Source organism: Athene cunicularia (assembly GCF_003259725.1).
Source record: "Athene cunicularia isolate RWA chromosome 2 unlocalized genomic scaffold, athCun1 chr2_part1, whole genome shotgun sequence".
Classification (NCBI taxonomy): Eukaryota; Metazoa; Chordata; class Aves; order Strigiformes; family Strigidae; genus Athene; species Athene cunicularia.
Window position 1 is genome coordinate 130,475,301 of NW_020799095.1, and position 21,037 is coordinate 130,496,337.

Consider the following 21,037-nt stretch of genomic DNA (forward strand, 5'->3'; position numbering starts at 1 on the left):
ATGCATTAATCACTTTTAGTATTTTGAATGAAAACAAGATAGTCATGCACAGTAGTCTTATTTTGAAATTCTGCCTGTCTTCACTTTCCAACTTCATTTTTCTAAATTTTTGCTTAGTATTTCAATACATAATAGTAATTTGCTTGAAACATTGCATAGTCTTTTTCAGGATTTATTACAAAGGTTGTAACTTCAGTTCCTTTTGAAGATTTGAATAGGTTTCATAAGGTAGTATTTATCTGTCTTTTTTTTCTTTGTTTCTCTTTTTCTTGTGAATTGTAAACAAAACACCAAGGGAAGCAGAGGCTATAAATGATCTCACTAACAACTTCTGTTGGGCTTTTAGGAACAAATTTAATTCTTCTGCTGGGTGTATAGACCTGTAGAGACCTGCAGAGCTTTAAGCCAGCTCTGTGTCAAATTCAGCATAGTCTTGGTTTATTTGAGGACCTTTCTCCTCACCAGTGCTTAGACAAGAACATTTTATAGAGTATGATTTAAACAAGGGAAAAAAGCCCCTCTCCTTCCTTTTCTTACAAGCTCACTTCCCCCATTAAAAAGACTGTTTTGAATGAGTACAGTAAAGGAGGGAGGGAAAATGGAGTGTTTAATTGGGGGGTAAAAGATGACTAGGTTCCTCTCAGGGAACCAGAAATAAAATAAAACATGCTTTCTTCCATTTGGTTTAAAAGTAAGATTTTCCTTGAGGTTGTGAAGCATACCATGCCAGGCTCCTTAGCCACAGCTACTCAGAAGCTGACAGATCCTACATCTCTTTGTCAAAGTGGGTAGGTCAACTGTCTGCAACAGCTGTAGCTCCCACTGCCCAGTCTAATGAGCTGAGCTTTGAGCTTTTCTTGCTGTCTGTGTTAGTATGGACAGATTGTGTCAGTGAGGAAGATGTTATAATGAGAATTTGCAATTGTCAGGTTTCCCTATGATTTTGGTTTCTCTACAGGTGTGTCTAGTTTGTTACTGTAACAAAAAGACAGGAGAGTATTAGATTTATGTAAGGAGATAGGTTAATTTGCATCTAGTCAAATTGATGAAAAGTGGAAGGGTTGGATCTGTCTTGCATGGAATAGGCGTACGAGAGCTGCGTTGGATAAGAGCTTGGAAATCACTTTAAAAATATTTTTGTTGAGAAAGATAATTATTGAATGAGTCCACTGCTAATACAGGTTTTGGTTTCAGTTGCATGATTTGATCATGAATACAAGCAGAACATTTCACATGGACAGCTCTGCAATTGCAAATGTGTTAAATTGTAGAAACCAAGGTGAAATTCGTGTCAATGGCTGCACACTTCCTGGCTTTCCTATTTGTCACAGTTTTGACCTGGTGGATTACGGAGTACTGCACTATCTAAGGTGCATGTGCTATCTAGATTCATGTAATGAATTAAACTGTCTTCGTACAGTTTTATCTCAGAACTTTTTCATTTTTATAGGTTAAGTGATCTCAGAATCCATTTAACCTTGATGCTAATTTTGTCAGATTGTTCCTTTATGTAATGGTTAGCAAGACATTCAGTGTTTAGTGCTTGTGTCAAAGCACTGTCAAAGTGATGATTTATTAGAATAAAACCCACCAAAATATGTTAGAGGTGTGAGGGTATTTTTTACAAGTCATATGTAACAGGAAAACTTAAGCTTTTGAAATTTATATGATTTAACAGAAGAATTTCCATGGAGTGTGTTTGGATAAATATAGTCATGCTGTTTGATAGCTGAGTAGCCTGTGTACAGTGAACGTGTGATTTCAGTCTACCTTATTACCCTACATGTATATCAGAAAAAGGATAACTATACTTTAATTGGTACAGTAGTTGCCATTTTGAGCTCAGAGGTTACAGATCTTTTAGATGCAGAGACTAATCGACCCTTATATCTCTGTGGCGGTCCTTCTAAAGTTGATCTGATAATGATAATTATTATGATGATATAATGATAATAATGAGAGAAGTTAATAATGATTAAAGAAGTTTTCATTCTTGTTGCCCATGCTTTACTTCATCAGTGAATGGAAGAAGGGTTTATCTTCCGTTGCCAGTTTATGTTATGATAGTACAAGTGAGTGATTCTCATCGCTGTTCTAGCCCATGTACCAGCAGCTAGTCTTTCAGGGGACTGTATCTGTATTTTCTTCACAGCCTACCTTTTCCTTGATTGTTTGGGATCGATATCTTTGTGATAAACTGTAAAAAGTTTTGAACAGCACGGCTGCCATTGGCACCTGGGGTTAAGTTGTCACAGAAGTTTCAACAGCCTCAGAGTCCCAAGCTTGAGAGATACAAAGTTAATGGAGGGGTTCCTAAATTATGCCGTGCTTGGAGGCAAGGCAGAATCTTGTCCTGTTTGCTCTGCATTAAAAAAGAATTAAGTTTGTTTAAATATGTTAAACCAGTCATGGTATGTGTTCAATTTGTGTTGTTGTATTTTCTGTATTTTTATAAGTCTGTGATCATAGCATTTGAAACAAAAGTAGCTGATAAAATTTATTATGTCCAATAGTTGGGTGTAATTTGTTGTTATTTATAAAACTTCTTGTAGTTTCTGGGAATCAGCAAGACCTTTCTTCAGTAAAGAGTGAAGATCTTGGAAATGTTCAAGAGATGTCTACAAAAAGCCTCATTGTGGGCCCACTCAATCTTCGATTGGATAGCAGTGCGGTACACCGGATAATGAAAATGATAGTTTGTGCTCTGGAACATGAATATGAACCATACAGCAGAACTAAGCCAGGTTTGCTCCTATTGCATATACGCAAATATACAGAATTAAACCAGACCAAATTCAGCGCTCTTGAAGGTGCAACTTCCAAATAGTTAAACTCCAGTTCTGTTAGGGAATCTTAGGAGTCCAAAGAGCAAAATTTAAAATAATGATAAAGTTAATAGCAGTATTCCCATCACTGTTGGCTATGCCTCTGAGATCATTTCAGAGGTGTATATAGATAATTGGAGGCCACTTGCTTCAATCACAAACCTCTTGTTGAGTAAGGAGGGCTTATTTCATTGACATCTCTAGCTTAATTTTGGAGTCTTATAGGAGAGAGTATCCCTATTGGTATATATTTATAAGTCTGAAATAATAGTTATACATGATAAAAATGCATGGAAGCAAGCTATGGTAAAGTGTTGAGATGAGTTTCTGAGAAAGAGCTATACAGATTTCAAAGTAAGGAAAATCCAGTTAGAATTGCATTTAGCCTTAGGTAAAACCAGTGTGGAATAAAAGTTTTAACTATGAAAGAGGGTTAAGCTTTGCATTTTTTGCTAGTCCTTAACCATTTCTGAAACAGCAACTGTAGGAGATATTTTATATATTGTAGTCAAACATGTAGTCTTGATCTGTTGTAGATAATACAGATGGAAATAGAAATATGCCAAGCTCAGAAGAAGTAGTGTCATTGGAGGAATACATTCCCACTCGACTTACAACGTTCACTGTTCTTAAGTGTACAATTATAATCCCTGTGGCAGAATTCAATTTACTAGACCACTTGATGCCCATAATCATGGGTGAGAAGGTATGTATGCGCAGATACTTACTCAGTTCTTTGTAACAACATGTGCTATTTCATACGAATTTTCTCACTGGGCTGTTATTCCATGTGCCAGATATATTGCTGAATTCCAAATCAGTTTGGTGCCTGTGACCCTTTATCTTCAGATACGCAAGACATGTGGTGTGTGCAGTGACTAGCTGGACTTGTAAACTGAAGGTGTCATGTACTGGTAGGAAAAAAGAATTTGGAACAAAAAGGATTTTAAAGCATCAAGCAGATGAAGTAGCTCCAACTTTAAAAGTTTTATAAGGAAACCTTTTGGTCAGAGGAATTGTAGTTTTGCCATGCAGATCTTCCCAAACTTGGTCAAGTTTGAAATCTTTGGATACATTGTCTCAGTAGAGACTTCATAGATGTTAACAGCCAACTCTGTGTGCATTAGTTCCAGCCAGGACACCATCAGGACTTTGGCTGTTACCGAGCATTTAACTGCCGAGTGACTGGCTCAGAGAACTAGAAATGAAATTTCCTAACAACCTTGATTTATTTTATCTTCTGGATATATGTACTATAACTCCAGCTAAAGAATCCTGTACTGGTTTTATTCCTGTAGGACTCCTTCCTTGGTGCACAAAGCTGAGGTACTTTAGGGATGCAAAAGTGTTTTGTAGTGAAGACTTGCAGTAGATTTACCTCTTGCAGCAGAGGCTGGAAGGTGTCTTATGGATAAGGGGAGGGATTGTAAGAGGAGTAAAAAAACTAGGAATTTTCATCTAATTTTAAAATACTTCCAGTGTGTTTTTCACAAGTGGACGCTAAATGCATGTTCCTTGTACTTGAGGATGAGCTTTTTTAATGGGATGTGTTTTGCAGAAGTTCTTAATATCTGTGGTTTCAATTGGTGCAATGTGAGTTAGGCATTTATTTGTGAAGTACTTTGCTATGCCAAACATTCAAAAATTGATATTCAAATGGACTTCCAGAATTAGTGAATTATTTTTTGTATCAGCCTTTCTTTTAATTTCTAAAATAGAGTTGAAAAGAACCTTACTAGTAGTTGTGAAGCATTTATATGTAAAAAAGGTGAAAACCACTTGGAAAAGTTACTGTTGTTTTTTTCCCTCAGATAGATTTGAGTAGTATTACATGATGTAAGGCACAATGAGACTGAATTTTGTTGATAACATAATAGATACCTGCTGACTAGGGAAACACTGTCTAACTTGTGCTGTATTTTGTTACAGAATATGCTTATTTACAGCATGTTTGTGATTTAAAATTCTATGTGTATGTGCAAGAGGACAGAGGACAAAGCCTTAATTTATAGCATTTCTTATAGTGTGCTTGTACACCATTTTCATTGGTGAAGTGAAATACAATAATATACATGTTAATACTTTACTTGGATCACTAGTCTCTGATCTGCAACATACATAAAATTTGAAGCACGTGCCATTTATTCAGTGAGTATGCTTAAGGAGCGTGCATCTTTTTCTTAGATTGCTTATCTTTTCAGTTAAGCTGCCTGGAGTGAGTGAATTGGTGACAAGTCTGTTATCTCTTGATGTATTAGGATACATTCAGAAGCTTCTAATATTAGAAAATGGGACATTGCCAGATGCCTAATGGCAAGCATTATTTCAGCCCAGAATAGTCCAGTGGATTGTGGTACTTTTCACCTTATAGGCATGGGCAGATGGTATTTTTATAATGGGAGAACAGCACCATCTTTATTGTGGATTTGAGGCAAACAGGTTGAATTAAAATGAACTTTTTTGATGGTGGTTTTTTTTTTTTTTGTTATTGGGTTTTTTCTTTCTTTGTTTGTTTTAACTTGGAAGTTTCAGTTTACATATCCTGAATGTAAATTGAAGCCAAGCCTATTTAAAATATTTTAAATTTTGAATTTTAGAATTAAAGTAATACATACATCAACTTATTATCCTGTTTTGATACCAGTTGAATAAAATTTTTAGATTCATAGAGTAGTTTGGATTGGAAGAGATCTCTGGAGATGATTTCCAGGAGTCCAACATCCTGCTCAAAGCAAGCCCAACTACAGCAGGTTGCTCCAGGGGTTGTCCAGTCAACTACTGAATTACCTCCAAGGACAGAGATTCTATAAAAAGCTTTCCCATAGACCTGCTTGGAATTGCCTGTATTTCTGTTGTGTCTGTTGCCACTAGTCCGCTCATGGTACACCTCTGACAAGAGTCTGGCTCCTTCCCTGTACCCTCCCAGTAGGTAGCTGTAGACAGCAGTAGGATTTCCCTTTGGCCTTCTCCAGGCTGAATGACTCCAGTTGTCTCAGTCTCTCCCAAGAGAAAGATCATTTTCTAACCCTCTAATCACTTTGATAGCCCTCCAATAAAGTTATTTTGGTATGTTCATGTCTTGTACTGGATGCAGTACTTCATTTTAATGGATACTACGAAAAATATATTTGGTTGTGTAAAATTGTAGTATGTATTTTTCTGGAATGTCATCTTTTGCTTAGATGTCTGATATGACAGTGTAAAGGCCAGATCAGCATGAGTTATGGTGATAGTGCTTTGGAGCGATTAAAATGTAAACAAATATTTTACAGAACAAAATATTTTGACTTTGCATATTCTTTTAGTGGGTTGACCTTGGCCAGCTGCCAGCTGCTCACCCAACTGCTCTCTCATTCCCCCTCCTCAACCGGACAGGGGGAGAGAGAATAGGGTGGGTAGAGATGATAAAGAGGGGGAGATCACTTAGGACTAAACCAGACTTGACCTGGGGTCAATTTAATTAATTGCCAATTAAAATAGATTTGGATAGGATGAAACAAAGACAAGAACCTTTCCCCCATCTCCTACTTTTCCCAGGCTTAACTTTACTTCTTCATTCCCTGACTCTTCTACCTCCTACCCTGCAATACAGTGGGGTGGGGAATGAGGGATTGTGGTCAGTTGATCTCTGCCACTCCCTCTTCCTCAGACTTTTCCCCTGCTCCAGTGTGAGTCCTTCCTCCAGGCTGCAGTCCTTGAGGAAGAGTCTACTTCAGTGTGGGCTCTCCACAAGGCTGCAGTGTCCTTCAGGGCTTATGCACCTGCTCCAGCATGGAGTCCTCCATGGGCTGCAGTGTGATGTCTGCTCTGCTGTGGTCTCTTACACAGGCTGCAAGGGAATCTCTGCTCCGGGGCCTGGAGCACCTTCTACCCCCACTTCTTCTCTGACCTTGCTGTTTGTATTGCTGTTTCTCATTTGATTTCCCCCTGAGTCCCATTAGCCTGTGTGTTTTCTTTGCCCTTTCTTAAATATGTTTCCACAGGGGTGCCACCAGCTTGGCTGATGGTCTCAGGGGTGTCCCGCGGTGGGACAGTTGCAGCACTGACTGGAGCCAGCTGCAACCAGCTGTGCCTGGCACCGGGCAGCACCTGCTCTCCCCTCAGAGAGGCAGCCCCTGCACCCCCGCTGCTTCCAGCACCTGGGCACCAACACCCAAGACAACTCTGGATAAAGAGTTCATATATAAATTTTAACTTAGGAGAAATTATTTTTAAAAGATTTGAGGATTCATATTACAATGACTGTAAAGCCATAGTATCTGTAAAACGTTTATTATGCTAGACTTGCTTCTGTGTATGTGAGGTAAGAGTATGTAAATATGGTAGGTAATACATCTGAAGTGTACAAATGGCATGTTTTTTTCCCCCCCCCTCCCTTAGAACTTAAGTGGACTGTTAAATACTGCAAGTTTTCAGCCCCTGCGGCCTTTACCTTCAATCCGAATTTTAGTGGATAAAGTTAACCTGGAGCACTCGGTGCCGATGTATGCAGAGCAACTGGTGCACATGGTCAGCAGCCTCAGCCAGCCGTCCGACAACCTGCTTCATTACTGTTACTCACACTGCTATATGAAGGTAAAAGAAGGCTTGAGATCTGTTTCTTACTGCAGTGTGCTGACAAAAAGTTAATATAAGTATAGATAATACTAAGTGTTAGTAGGTTTCTTGGGAGAAAGTTTTCAGCTTATCTAAAAGGAGCTGCTAAACACATTTCACAGAATGTCGTCATTTGGGATTGCTGCTTCTGACCTGTGCCAAACGTTTTGTAATATGAGCAGAGAACTTAACATGAGGAAACTAACTAGACAGACAGAAGCCTCAAGGTCTTTGTGACAAGATTGAGTTAAAAGAATTTGGAAAGAAACCCTTCCCCTCTTCAAGGATAGTGCTCATAGAATATGTAGATGGCAGTGAATTACACTTAAGAACTTGATGGGATGCTATGAGGAAAAAAATTTCTTCTAGTATTGGTAGAGCAAGCCCATGATAGTAAAGGTGTACAATCAAAAACTGTTGCCACATTATTTCATTGTTTTTCATTATAAGAGGAAAACCTCTTAATGTTCTCAGTTAAATATCCACTATGTGAAATGAGTTCTTATTGTGAGGTTGGGGGAAATTTAAGTAGCTACTGAAAAAATTCTTTGAGATTATTCATTTGGCATCTGCTGAAGCTTTAGTGGAATGAAAAAGTGAAATCTCAAGATAGGTTTTAAAACAGGCCTTCCAGCCTTTTAGGATGTGCTCAGGCAGTTTGAAATGTTTTGAGTGCAGCATGGTGGTACAGCATGTTAAAAAGACAACTCTACAACCATTTGTTTTCCATATTGAACAAGGAAAAATCATAAAGAATAGTTGTGATAAACTTTTCTTTACATGCTTTTATTAAGAAAATAGCTTTGATGAGAAGCTTCTTGTTTCCTTAAATACCACTCTTTTAGGCCAATATTGTTATAAATAATTTTATTTATTTTATATGAAAGGCAATGTGCAGTCTGCAAATTTAAAGGATATAGAATAATGTATTTTAGTTGATAAATTACAATTCAGCATTATTTCAAAATTCAGTCGAGTGTAGTCAACACATTTTGGGCAAAGAAAATATTTTTATATGTATTCCTGTTGGGACATTATTTTAGGTAGATTTTTCTAGTTACATTTGTGTTTGGGTTAAAAAGAGTTATCTAAAAATAATACACAATTTATTTCATTTTTATTGAGTATATTTTAAAATGTGTATGTTATGTTATGAAAGTAAATTGCAAGTGATCTAATCATGTGATAGTATGCCCTTTGACCACCTTAATTTGTTTCAGATATTTGGTTTTCAAGCAGCACTGACTTCTTTGGACAGTAAAGGATTGTACTGCTTCCCTGTTCCAGTTATCCCCTCATTCAGTACTGCTGTTTATGGCAAGCTGATCAAGTTTCCCAAATATTGGTGAGCATTAAGAATGTACAGTGTATTTAAGTAATGTGCACAACTACTTTTGTGTTTCTGTTGAGTGATTTAAAAATGCCAAGCTCTCTATATATCCCCAAACTTCTTGGTCTCTTCTGTTGTATTCTACTGCTAAGTCTGTTATTAACAAATTTCTTTGAAAGCATAGATGTTAATAAACATTTTAGACCCTGTTTGGTTGAGAGAACAGGCTATGCAAGCCCTGTAGTAAATGGCTTTCTTCTAGACCTTGTAGAATTCTGTAAACCAGTATCCATTCTTTCTTGACTAGATACAAAAGCTGAAGTTATATACTGATGGCAAGCTTGATGTGTTTAACTGAACAGGTCAGCTCTTTCTGTTATAAACTTGACAAGCTAAAAAAACAACAAATGGGGGAAAACTGCGCGCACCCCCCAACAACAACAAAGCACCCCAACTCCGCAAAAATATAGTCTCTACTAGACTTTTATTTCTGTTACTCATTACAGTTGGAAGTGTTTTAATATTGTGATCAGGTGTTAAGCTGTTTGTAGTAGTTAGGATTTTAAATGCAAACACTTTTTTTCTGAAAACAATTCTGTGCTTTATTATGAAATGAGCTATGTATTTTTTTTTTTTTTAACTTTAATGCCATGGAAATTCAGAATTTAAGTTCAGCTCTACAGTTAAATCTTGTGGTCATAAATGTCGGTAATAGTTTTTATTAATAAATTGTATTTATAAAACCTGTTTTAAGAAAATGCATTTTGGCAGTACTTTGGACAGGACATTAGTTTTCTTTATCCCTCATTTTGAGCAGTAGCTGACTGTAATACTACTTTATGAATAGATCTATACAAAGAATCTTAAAAAATGAGAACATAACAGGAAAACAGGTTAATATGCTAAATACTTTGGCTTCAAACATTCTGTGTTACATAGCTAATTTGTAACAACAATTTGTTTGTGAAATTTTAATGGATTATAAAAAAAAAAAGCTGTGATACTGTGTTAAATATAAGAGGGTTTTAGCCTAATCAGCACACCACCAGGTGGTAGCAGCCTAATTGACTTTCTCATGTTTTCCATCAGTAGTTTACAAAAGTACTAACCCCTTCAAATGAATTGCCTTTCTGTTGCGGTGTTTTGCTAGTAAATACTAAATGTTACTAGAATAACCCATAGCCAGCACTAAGCAGGGTACTTAAGTACTCTGGTAGGATTGACAGCCTTTCCTGACATGACCTGACATTTAACACTAAGCTCTGGTTGGTGATCCTTGTTAGTAAACTGTAGAAATAAATCAGTGTTTAACAGTGAACTTAAGTTTATTTACTACATTATAAAACCCATGGTTAAATGTGCAAAATAAAAAAAAAAATATTTAGAGATGAGAAATAGTTGAAAAAAATCCGTCGTCTGACAAGTTCATGGTATTCAAGTGCTAGTGCTTTCTCAGGAGTGCACTTGTGTGCTTGTGCTCGCTGTGCTCAATCTGGCTTTCTCATGCTTTCTTTCTTACTGTTTTCCACATGCACCGTTGCATGCTGGCCATTGTGCTCTACCTCATGTGTGCGTGGTCTTGCGCTGGCATTCTCTCTTGTGTGTTCTCTGCTTCTTTCTTGTGCTTCCTGTCTTGCTCGATTTCTTTCTCTCTCTTTTAAAAATACGTTGTATTACTATGTGTGCCCAGCTGGAAAATAAAGTATGGTAGTCTAATAACATAGAAAAATAAAAACGAGCAGTAGTTTTGAGGAGTGGAGGCAGGGGAACGATCCTGCCTAAAATAGCAGATCATCTATCAGCATTTATTAGTAGATCTTGTAAGACTAACACTTATTGTGGTTGAGTGTATTTTAAAATTATTTTAATAGCTTTCTCACTTTTTTTCAGAGATATATATATATCTTTCTAAAGCTTATTTATTTATTAACAGTGTGAAATAATTATATAAAATTAACTTATTCCAACAATTTATCTAAACTAAGCAACACCAATTTGCGGGTAATAAAGTAGAAAAACAAATGAGTACAGCAGCAGCCTGGTTAAATGAAGTGTAGTTTGAAGTGAATAAAACTCCAGATGAAACACATCAAATAGCACTTGAACTAAATCGAAATCAGCATGAGGACTGAGAGCTTCATTGAAGTCATGCAGTGAGTGAGAATTAGTCTGGTAGGATAACCTGGTAATATCATTAAACTTCAATTCAGTCCTTCCCCCCAAATTATACCACCTGCTTTATTTGGATTTTTAGCTTTCACATTCCAGGGTTTCTTAAAGTACACACATCTGATGCTACATGTGTTCTTCTGTTTCTTTGTAGAAAATATATACCACAGACCATACCTTTTAAAAACAAAGACATTTTATGAACTGTTATGGAATCCCTCAGGTAGTATGTTTTGAGTTAGCAGTGAAAATCTCAACTTTATTTCTGACATAAATCAGTAGAATAGCTTTCTTTTCTAGTTTCAATATAATAATCTCAAAATGTGTATGCTATATAAAATACTGTAGTAATATATTTTTTTAAACTAGTTGATAAATATTGGTAGCATGGTTTACCAGATAAAATTTCAGCAACATTAGCCCAGTAAAAACCAGTAAAGAACCATAAATGCTACAGAAGTGCTATTTTGTTTACCTACTAGATTGATGTCTGGTTTAATTTCAGTTAATACACTTTTTTATAAAAGAAATATGCTCAGGCTCACTAGTTAACTAAGTCTTGGATATCTTTTAAATTGTATAGCTAATCTATTTTTATATGAAAGTAAAAACATCTGGTCTTTTGTTTTTGTCAAGCATAACAAGATGCAAAATACAATGTTAATGTCAATATTTTACAACTACTTTATGTAGTGTTGCGTGCCAGACTGTAAAGAAGCTTTCAAAGCTTTCAGGAGAATGTCTAAAACCAACTGAGAATTAGCAGAATATGGTTAAAAGCCTAGAATGAATGACAAGAATGTTTATAGTTAAACAGAAATCTTGAGAGGAATTAGCTGATTTCTTTTTCTTTTTTACTTCTGGCTACAATGTCTGTGGTAATAAATGAGGTAATCTAGTGTAAGACACTTTAGTGTTATAACCCCACTATCACTTAAAAATAAGTTATAGTTCTGGAGAATATTGAAGTAACACTAGAGAATACAGATTCTGAATGGCCTTTGTTTTTCTGATGTCTGGATTGATAGTGAAGTGTCATCTGTTTATTGTGAGCTAGATACTGATTCAGTTATGTGTGTGTGTTTTATTGATTTTTTTTCTTCTTTACTTGACCTGTTGTCTCTAAATTCCCTTTCTGTGACAAGTGTTCCAGACTCTTGTTTTCCTTTATGGGGTCTCTGGAAAGGTTCTCACTGTCTCCACCTGTGACAGCATTTGAGACTCTAAACACTGGTGAAATAAGGTTATAAATGGGGATGATGTGATCTGTCCTTTCTGTGCAGCTTCTTGGTCCAGTGGTCTCCTCTTTCTTGTTTCAAGACCAGAAGAGCTTCTCGTTTACTGCCTGCAAGGAAGCACCAGTACAGACTTGACTAATAGCTGGTCATGTGAAGTTTGAGTGTGTGAATGAACCTTTAATGAAGAAGTTGGGGACCTGCTGGGGAAATTAGTATCTAGAATTTAATGGCCTGCACTTTAATTATTAGAGAGTACAGAGCAGATAATTGTTAATCTGTTTGGAATAGAAACTTGCAAGTAGATCCAGATAATTACTGTTAAAAACCAAAAATCTTTGAGAGACTAAATGGATATAATCCTTGCAAAGATTCTTTTGTTTGACCTGTCTTAAGAAATAAATTTCAGTTGAAACATAGGCAATGTGCCTATCTTTGCTGTTTCTGATGAGGAAGGATTCTTGACAACATGAGATTTGATTTGTGTTGGCATTGGATCTCCTTCAGTGTTTTTATTGAAGAGCTAATAATTATTGACAAAACCTGACAAAAGTTAAAAATTTGCTCTGCTGCTAGAGGAAGTCATGTGTATCATATGCTGGACACCTCCAGCTGCCCAGAGATATGATGTCACTTGAAAGCTGTGGATTATACTTGTGACATACTTTATTAATATGTGCCCTCATAGTCCTGAAAGATCACTACAAAAATCTAAATACAGAGATTCTCACATTATATATATATATATATATGTGTGTGTGTGTGTGTGTGTGTGTGCGTGTGTGTATTTTCTGTAGGCTTTGTTTTTATGAACCCTTAAGAACATTTATATAATATAACTGTTCCTAATATTTCAACACTGATTTAACTCTAAAGGTAAATATTTACTATGTTTCTAGAATCTGTTACATTTTCATCAGATTGGCACGTTAGCTTGTAACCTTGTTTTGGCTAACTATTATACAACAATAATTGAGAAATACACTTTGCCAGCAGCCTGAGCATCAGCATTTTGTGTTTTCTAGCCTGACTTCCTACTTTTTATTTTGGCTTTGTCACCCTGTGGTTGCCAAATGGTTGTTTTGTACACATAATTTAGTTTAACTTTTTAAATTTCTAAATTTAATATTAACATTACAAAATCTGAGGATTCTAAAGACCTTGTTATTACTGTTCAGGTTTCTGCTCAAACATGTAACTGTAAAGGTGTTTGTATTTTTATACAGCTTTACTTCCATTTTCTTCCATCATGTATGTCTTACAAGGCAAACATCCCTCTCTTAATCAAATGCGTGCAATGGTATGTCATACAGTGGTATTCTTACTGATAGAATTCATTGTTAGACTCCTTACATAATCCAGTGAGGTCATTATAAGCTCCAGTATGGGTTGGGATGTGCACCTGGTCATGTCTGCTTTATGGGTCATCATGGAAATCCTGTGTACAAAATGTGTGCAATGAATTGATCAGAGAGAGCAGTTCATGTTGGTCTATGAGCAGTGTGGTAGATAAAGATACAGCTTCTTGCACAGTGAGAAGTTCTTTAGCAAGGAAATTAGCTCCTGCTGATGGCCTTTACCAGCAAGGTACTGTGATGACAGTAGTATATAATAGGGGATCAGGTAATCTGTCTGTTACTTTTTAGATTGAAACATCTTTGCAGGGCATGTCCAGTGGAGTAATGCCGTGTAGAACTGGAAGTCACAGTAGATTTGTGAGCTTGAGAGTCATGAGACATAGCCATCATGCAGTTCAGTGCAGTTGTGCTAGTAACAGGCAAGTGGACCCTGCTGGCAGGAAACACAGAGCCAGATATCCACAGACTGAACAGTAGATCATAAATCTAGGAAGTTTTCCAATAAATTGACACTTGAGTCTTGATTTTGGCAGCCTGTTTTATTGACTAGTCACAGTAAATCAAGAGTAATGTCAATTTAGATTGGGTGTGTATTGTGTTTCACATGGGCAGTTGAGGGGCATGCTTGTTTCCTGGGTCAGAAGCAGAAACAGGTTGAAAACACATGAAACTCATTTTGTAGCATTCAGTTGTGACTATTAGTTATGTCAGTAATTGTATAGAACTGCCAGATGAAAATTCAGGGCATCCTTCAAAACAGAAAAGATCTGAGATTGCATGCCTGAACAGATGCCGTCAGTGTATGGGACAGGAGAGTTTCAGCCACATCAGCATCATGTGAATTAGAGCTAGCATGTGTAAAAACCTGTTTGAACTATTGAGATCTGCCAGTGATATGGCTATCCAAAAGTAGACAGAAACAGTCATTCTCTTGGGTTCTGCAGAGGTGGTTGCGTAGAACTGCCTCAGATATGAACAGTCTAGGGAGTATGCTGGATTGCTTCAGCATTGTGTACTTCTCTGCCATCACCTAGAATATGCATCAAAGAGCATAATACTCAACCAGATTATTCTTATTTTTTTAATTTATTGGTAGCTGTTTTCATGATGGCTTTGTGAGCAGTGAATTTGACACTTTCAGAAGTTTGGTTTGCTGTACATCTTTGTGTTTGAGGAGTAGGTATATCAGTATGATGATAGCAAATTGTGAACAGTAATATAGGGTGATTTAACACTTTGTTTTAACAGGAGAATGTTTTTTCATTGATAACACAATTTAACATATCTTTCACTGTAAAAGTTAAAGTAGGCCATGCTTGTGTAGAAAGATGAAGATGCTTAAGGGACTTGTGTGGAACATTTTCTAATCTGCAGCAATATTAACATACCAAGTTTCAACATGAATGTTTTGGGGCACTTTTCAACTTCAGTCTTCTGGAAGGAGCTGTCGGTTACCAAGAACAACCCTCTGTCCAGGAGGGGTTTTGCATTCTGAGTACATGACTTGCAGCTTGATTAGTGTGACTATAAATTAACTTCAGTTGGAAACTTCTAGTTTAATTTTTTTTATTCTAAATCAAGTCCAGATCTAATGTTACTGCTTCTCAGCAGATGTGGCAGGCAGCATTCAGCGAATCTGTTAAAAGTGCACTTTTAATCAATGTAAATTGGAAGCAGTTGTATTTTTTAGTATTGTCCATGAAGAGGAAATTCAGCAGAGTTGACAGTAAAGTGTGGTCATCTGTAGTGTTTCCAGTGTAGTTATTTAGACTAATTAATTGTCAAGGCTCTTCAGTGAAAGTAAATTAAGCTTATTAACTTAGATCTGTCCAGGGAAAGTGATTGCACATGGTGACTACTTTATCCTGGTTGTAACTGTTGCCATCAGTATTTGCTGGCATTTGTACTAGAAACAAGCAAATGGTATTTATTTCAGAATGTGTAGGGTTTTCAGGGTTAAAGCTGCATTTTGCTTTACTTGACACTGGTGAAAGGTATGAAAAACTTACTGACTTAAATCTGGTTCTTTTATGCAGCATAAATACTAAAGAAAACTTGAATCCCTATACATATTCCTTTTGTACTGGATGTATTTGGAAGTTCTGTTTCTCTTACTCAGTGTTAACACAATCTGTGGAAAATACCTGGTTAGGATTGGTAAGTGATATTCTCAGTTATGAGGCTTTACACATGTAAACCCTAGCCAGAAAGATCTACTGCTGGCAATTCTTAGCATACACAGTGTTTGTCCATTATTTCCCCAGAATTTTGCCTGCAATTTTGTGCCTTTTTTTGCCCCTTTAAGTGAATCTGTGAATCACAAAGAGAAATGCACTCTCTGAGTTAGCATCTATACTACTAAATAAAACATTCCAGAAACCAGTCTGTGGCCCTGAGGCCTGGTAGTGTCTTGTGGTTAAGTTCCTGTAGCTTTCCATTCCAATCCCAAAGGAGAAAAAAGATAAAGCTAAGAAGGATATAGTCAGGCAGCTGCCAGGGAGCAAGCTAACAGGTAAAAAGTTTATACAGCCACAGACCGTTACTGGAGCCTGCACTTGGCCTTCCTTAGTTGGCAAATAAGGACATTACCTGCTTGAAACTTGTGCCCTGAATAGGAAGGGCATGGAGGTCAAATGTGCTAGCCTGCTAGCCAGCCCCATTGAAATGTTGGTTGTTACGTAGGGTTTTGAAGGAGTGTACTTCAGTGTTGCAGTTGCTCTCTTACCTTCACTTTTTTTCATTGTAACTTCTTATTAAGAAAATGCCATGGAAGTTGGTAGGATTGATAGCACTGTTTCAAAAAAATTGTAATTGTTAAATACAATAACTTGAAAAAAAATTAGGTTATCTTTCATGCATTGAGTTCTAGTTCCCTACAGAATTATGTTTCTGAAATTGTATCATTCATCTTGTGTACCAGATAATCCTCCTCCACAGAAGCTGTATGTTTAAAGGCTTCTTGAATAAGCTGTATAAAATTGCTGATTTTGTTTACCTTCTTATGGTTACCTTTATTATGCTTATGGAGCACTGTTATGCTGCTGAACAAGCTTTAGCGTATCCTTCTTTGACTGCAGAGCATCACTCTCCAGCAGTAGGTGTCATTTCACCTGAAAAGTGAGGTACCAGAAATTCTATAGTCTTAAATTATGCACTTATTTTTACAAGCATGTGAATGGGACACTCAGTGGAATTTGATAACCATGATAAATGGTGACTAACAAATTTTATTAAAAAAAAAAAAAAAAAGCTGTATTTATCTTCACTTGGAGCAACAAATAAACCAAATATAAAGCCATGTTCACCTATTCAGCTATCCATAATACCTTAGCAGTTTTACTATACTTGTGTTCATCTCTAGGTAGGAGAAGCATACTGTCCTGTTTCCAGTATTCTCCTCATGCTTGTTCTCACTGGGACCCAGATGTGCCTTTTCTTTTCTAAGGGAATAGTCATTGCCATAAATCTGGGTCTGTCTTTGGTAGTAGGCGAAGTGTTTGTATATTGTTTGTGTACAAGGGAACATCCTCACCATTTTTTCTTAAGCACTTTTGTCCTAGTTGTTTCTAGCTTTGTATTTTTAAAATCTTATTATTTCTTTAGCAGTGCCTTTTAAAATAAGTTGACGTAACCTGTCAGCTGTAGATACTGAGGAACAGGTACTGTATTGCACACACACTGATGTTTGGACCTCCAGTAGGCATTCATTAGGTTTTAATCTTCTGAAAGACATCGGCTCCCAGTTTCTGGACTAGAATTTTTTAGTATGACATGTTTTGGATGAGAAGGTTAGAGGCCAATTTGAACAAGAGAACAACTGAAGTCAGGCTCATGTGGAATGATGCTCTTAAACAGTAAACTGTGAGAATAAAATCTGTTTATCAGAACAGATTTGGAAAAAGTTATATCTGTTGCAGGTGCTTCTGATATTGATATAAGAATTTCAAAGGATTATATTGGTTGAGAGTAATACAAAAATTGTGCATTCATTTTTCAATCAGAATTTTTATCCATTATAACATGTAAGTTTTTTTAAACAAAAGCCTACAGGATTTTAAAATAAATGTTTAATTAGTTTTCTTTGATGTTTAACTAGCTTTTCCTTTGAGTTTAATGACTGATTCTAAAATGAACAATTGAATAGAAGGAAATTTGGTAAGCATGATTAGAATGTTCCTTCGATAGTCAAGAAATATGCATATACATGTAGAATGACAGAATTAAGAATCTGATTTTTATATTTTAAATTTTTAAAAGAAGGGGAAATGGAATTGTTTTAATGCTGTCCCTGACTTAGTCTCTTGCTCTGAAAGTACATGTATTTGTTATAATCTAATTTTATTTTCCATACAATTTGGATTTAGCTGTGTACATATATTTCAGCAAGAAAATGTTTTTCTGACATTATGTTTTAATGACAGTATCTTTGCTTTAGTATGTGTGTATGTGATAATTTTGATGGTCTTGAAGACTCACTAGGGTTTGTGGAGATTTTAAGTAATGAAATAGATGTAATGAGACTCTCAGTGAATAGACCAAAACTGAACACATCAAAACTTATATCCATATAATCTCTCTCAAAGTTTGTATTATTTTTGAGGAAAAAATGATGTAAAGTCAATGCCAGAGTCAGTATTTAATACGGTAAATTTAGATTTAACAATAATTCTAGTCTTTGAAATAAAAAGTATTATGCATTTACTGAGATGCAATGTTTTGCTTTAAATAGCTTCTGATAGCCTTTAAAAATCTTTTGAGGTTGCTAATTAGTGAGGCCACAATATAATAATTTTAGCAGCCTATACTCTTTTTGCTGTTATGCAGTGTACACATGTGAACACACCTGCACACCTTGTCGATTCCCGTCCTTGCTGTTGATGATACCCTTGGTCCATGCTTTGCTATATTAAAGGCTGTTCTGATAATGGAAAAAACAAAACACCCTTCCCCTCTTGTAGCAACTTCCTTTTGATGCTGTAAATTCTATCTTGCAGGGTAATAGAATTGGCTTTTGGGGTATTTTCAGGCAAGAAAGAGTGGAGTTAGGTGCTTTTCTTTACCTTTCTGGATTTAATGGAATTCCATAGTCGCCTCTGAAAACAGCGATATGGCTTTGTTTCTTTTTGTCTTGTGTACTTTCTGTTTGTGCCATCTTCATTCAGTGCAATGTTTTAGTTCAAATATTGTTTTAGCTAATGCAGATGTGTACTTACGTCTCTGACCTTTATGGTCATAGCTATAAAAAATTTGCCAGAATTTCTTACAAACTTTTTTCTCACACTGTAAATGTGATTTTTTTTCCACCAGTATATTTTATCTGTTTATGATAGAAGATCCTAAATCCTAACCAACTCACCTTTTTGGACAAAGTTTCTTCTTTAGATCATTGTTCGTGTTTGCTTGAAGTTGGGGTTGGATACAGATGTTGAATCTTTAGCAAGGAATTTGAAACTGTTAGTTCTGAAGATCTTTGAAATTTTCATAGAGGAAACAAAATGGGAGTTTTGTGCTTTTTTCAGTAAGTTGTGATCCGTCTTCTAACAGCATTGCAACTGTTAATCTTCAAGAAAAAGAACAATTAGGCAAATTTATGTACATTTGATCACTTTTATTTTGTTTCACACAGTTTTCATGGGAGTACTTAGAGGTGAGTTAAGGCTATTCAGAAGTGGTACACCTGATAAATCTGCAAGGGAGGGCAGAAAAGGGGGTGTGTGTATTACTGCATGTATGGATTGGATGTATTTTCTTTCTGCTCCTATTGTCAGCATTTCATTTCACAACCATCTTCCTCTTAATGCTCTAAATATAATTTAACTTTTCCTCTGTTTTCAGTTTTCAAGCACTTTCAAAGACGATTCAGTTGTACAGTTTGTTCTCTTTGTATGTGCTTTGAATTTCTTTTTTCTTTCTTCTCCCCATCTTCCAAGCATTTTATTTGAAATACTCTGAAGATGCTTCTTTTCCTTTGTGGTCTCTTGTTTCTTTTTCTGTTGTGTCTGTTCTCCATCCTCCTGCTATAATCCCAAATTTATTAATCCCACTCTGTTGTTTTTTTTTCTTTGTCCTCTTACCATTTGAAACCCATGATAGGAAGATAATTCTGTGGGCCTTCCTGTGCCTCTTCCCGTCTTAAACATCACTGTTGTCTACCATCACTTTTGGTATTGCCATTTCTGCAAGTGTTGGGAGAATGTTCCACAAGTTGCTTAGCTTTTTGTGAGACAGCAAAGTCTGTGGATCTGTCCTGGTGACTGTTCCTGCTCGAAGCAGTTCCTCTTCCTTGCTCCTGAGAAAGAGGAGCTATCTTCCTGTCTTCAGTCTTAGTTAACTCTCTCAAACTGCTGTTCCTAGCTTGCAGGACTTGTACTTTAGGAGATGTCTTCAGATGAGAAGAAAACAAAGCCTCTGATCACCATATCTGCATTCTTGAGAGCTCCTCACATCCATTTTGTTTGGAGAAGGGTCAGACTTCAGGGATAGCAACTTTTCCTCTGCATAAGATACAGCTCAAGTTTTTCCTTCTGCAGGATAGGGTCATGGCTGGTCAGCTGTGCTGTCTCTGGCAAATGGAAAGGTCCTTGCCATAGATAGTGCCCATAGGCTGGGCTGTTTTATTGTAAATAATGTATATGTAATTTTCAAATTTGGGGTAGGAAGACGGTTTGAAATTTGAAATCATTAATAGAATAGAATAGACTAAGAAATGATATATTGCACATTTTGAAATAAACGTTATTAGGATTTAAGATGCCAAATTTTGCAGCTCTGCTGGGAATAACAAAGGTTATTTGAGTGAATTTCTGAAAGATTATATTGGATAGAGATCTATATCAAAAAAATCCTTATTTGTGCTCCTAGTAACTCAACAAAATTCTATCCTACAAAATCATATCCTATATCCTACAAAAATATCTTGTAAATGACAGTATTATTAGCTGCTGAATTGACTGTGTAAATTTCCATCAGATTGAAGGGGCAGTTTTTGAAAGTTGCTGCTCTTACTTTTGACAGCATGAAGGGATGATGCAAGTAGTTTCTGTTCTCAGGGCTGCCACAGTCATGACACTTGCTCCCCTGCTAACACCAGGTTAAGCATGGATCTCCTTGCTGAATGGCAGCAGCCTTCGTGTCCTATTCCTGTTTTTTAGCATTGTGTTTAGCAGATGACTGTGTTTGTCAGTGCAGTTTTCTTCACTGAGCACCAGCATGTTTCTGCGCCCTCCTGGCTCCCTGTTTTACCTGCTAATGACAAACAAATGGCTTAGTGTGGCAGATTTGGAGGATTGATTTAATGGCTGTTTCTGCTACTTCTCGGAGTGTGAAGGGGGAAGGAGGAGAGGAAAAGGGAGAGGATGAGATTGCTTCTTTGGACAGTAAAGCAGGCTGCTTTGTGGGAAGGTAGTTTCCCAAACCCTGTTTCACCTCTGGGGCTACTGAGATTGTATTATACTGTGGTATCCAAAGCACTGATACTGGATTTACAAATAAAAAAAAAAGGTTACACTTTCTTTGTTTTAATAA

The 21,037-nt window shown here is 36.5% G+C and overlaps 1 protein-coding gene across 1 annotated transcript in view; it reads left to right on the forward strand.

Moving 5' to 3' along the window:
• The window catches only part of VPS13B (vacuolar protein sorting 13 homolog B), a 477,299-nt gene that overhangs the window by 72,798 nt on the left and 383,464 nt on the right, over positions 1–21,037 (forward strand). The window contains 4 exon segments of the mRNA XM_026841594.1: positions 2,553–2,744; positions 3,362–3,531; positions 7,206–7,400; positions 8,642–8,766. Of these exon segments, the coding sequence (XP_026697395.1) occupies positions 2,553–2,744; positions 3,362–3,531; positions 7,206–7,400; positions 8,642–8,766 (682 nt within the window).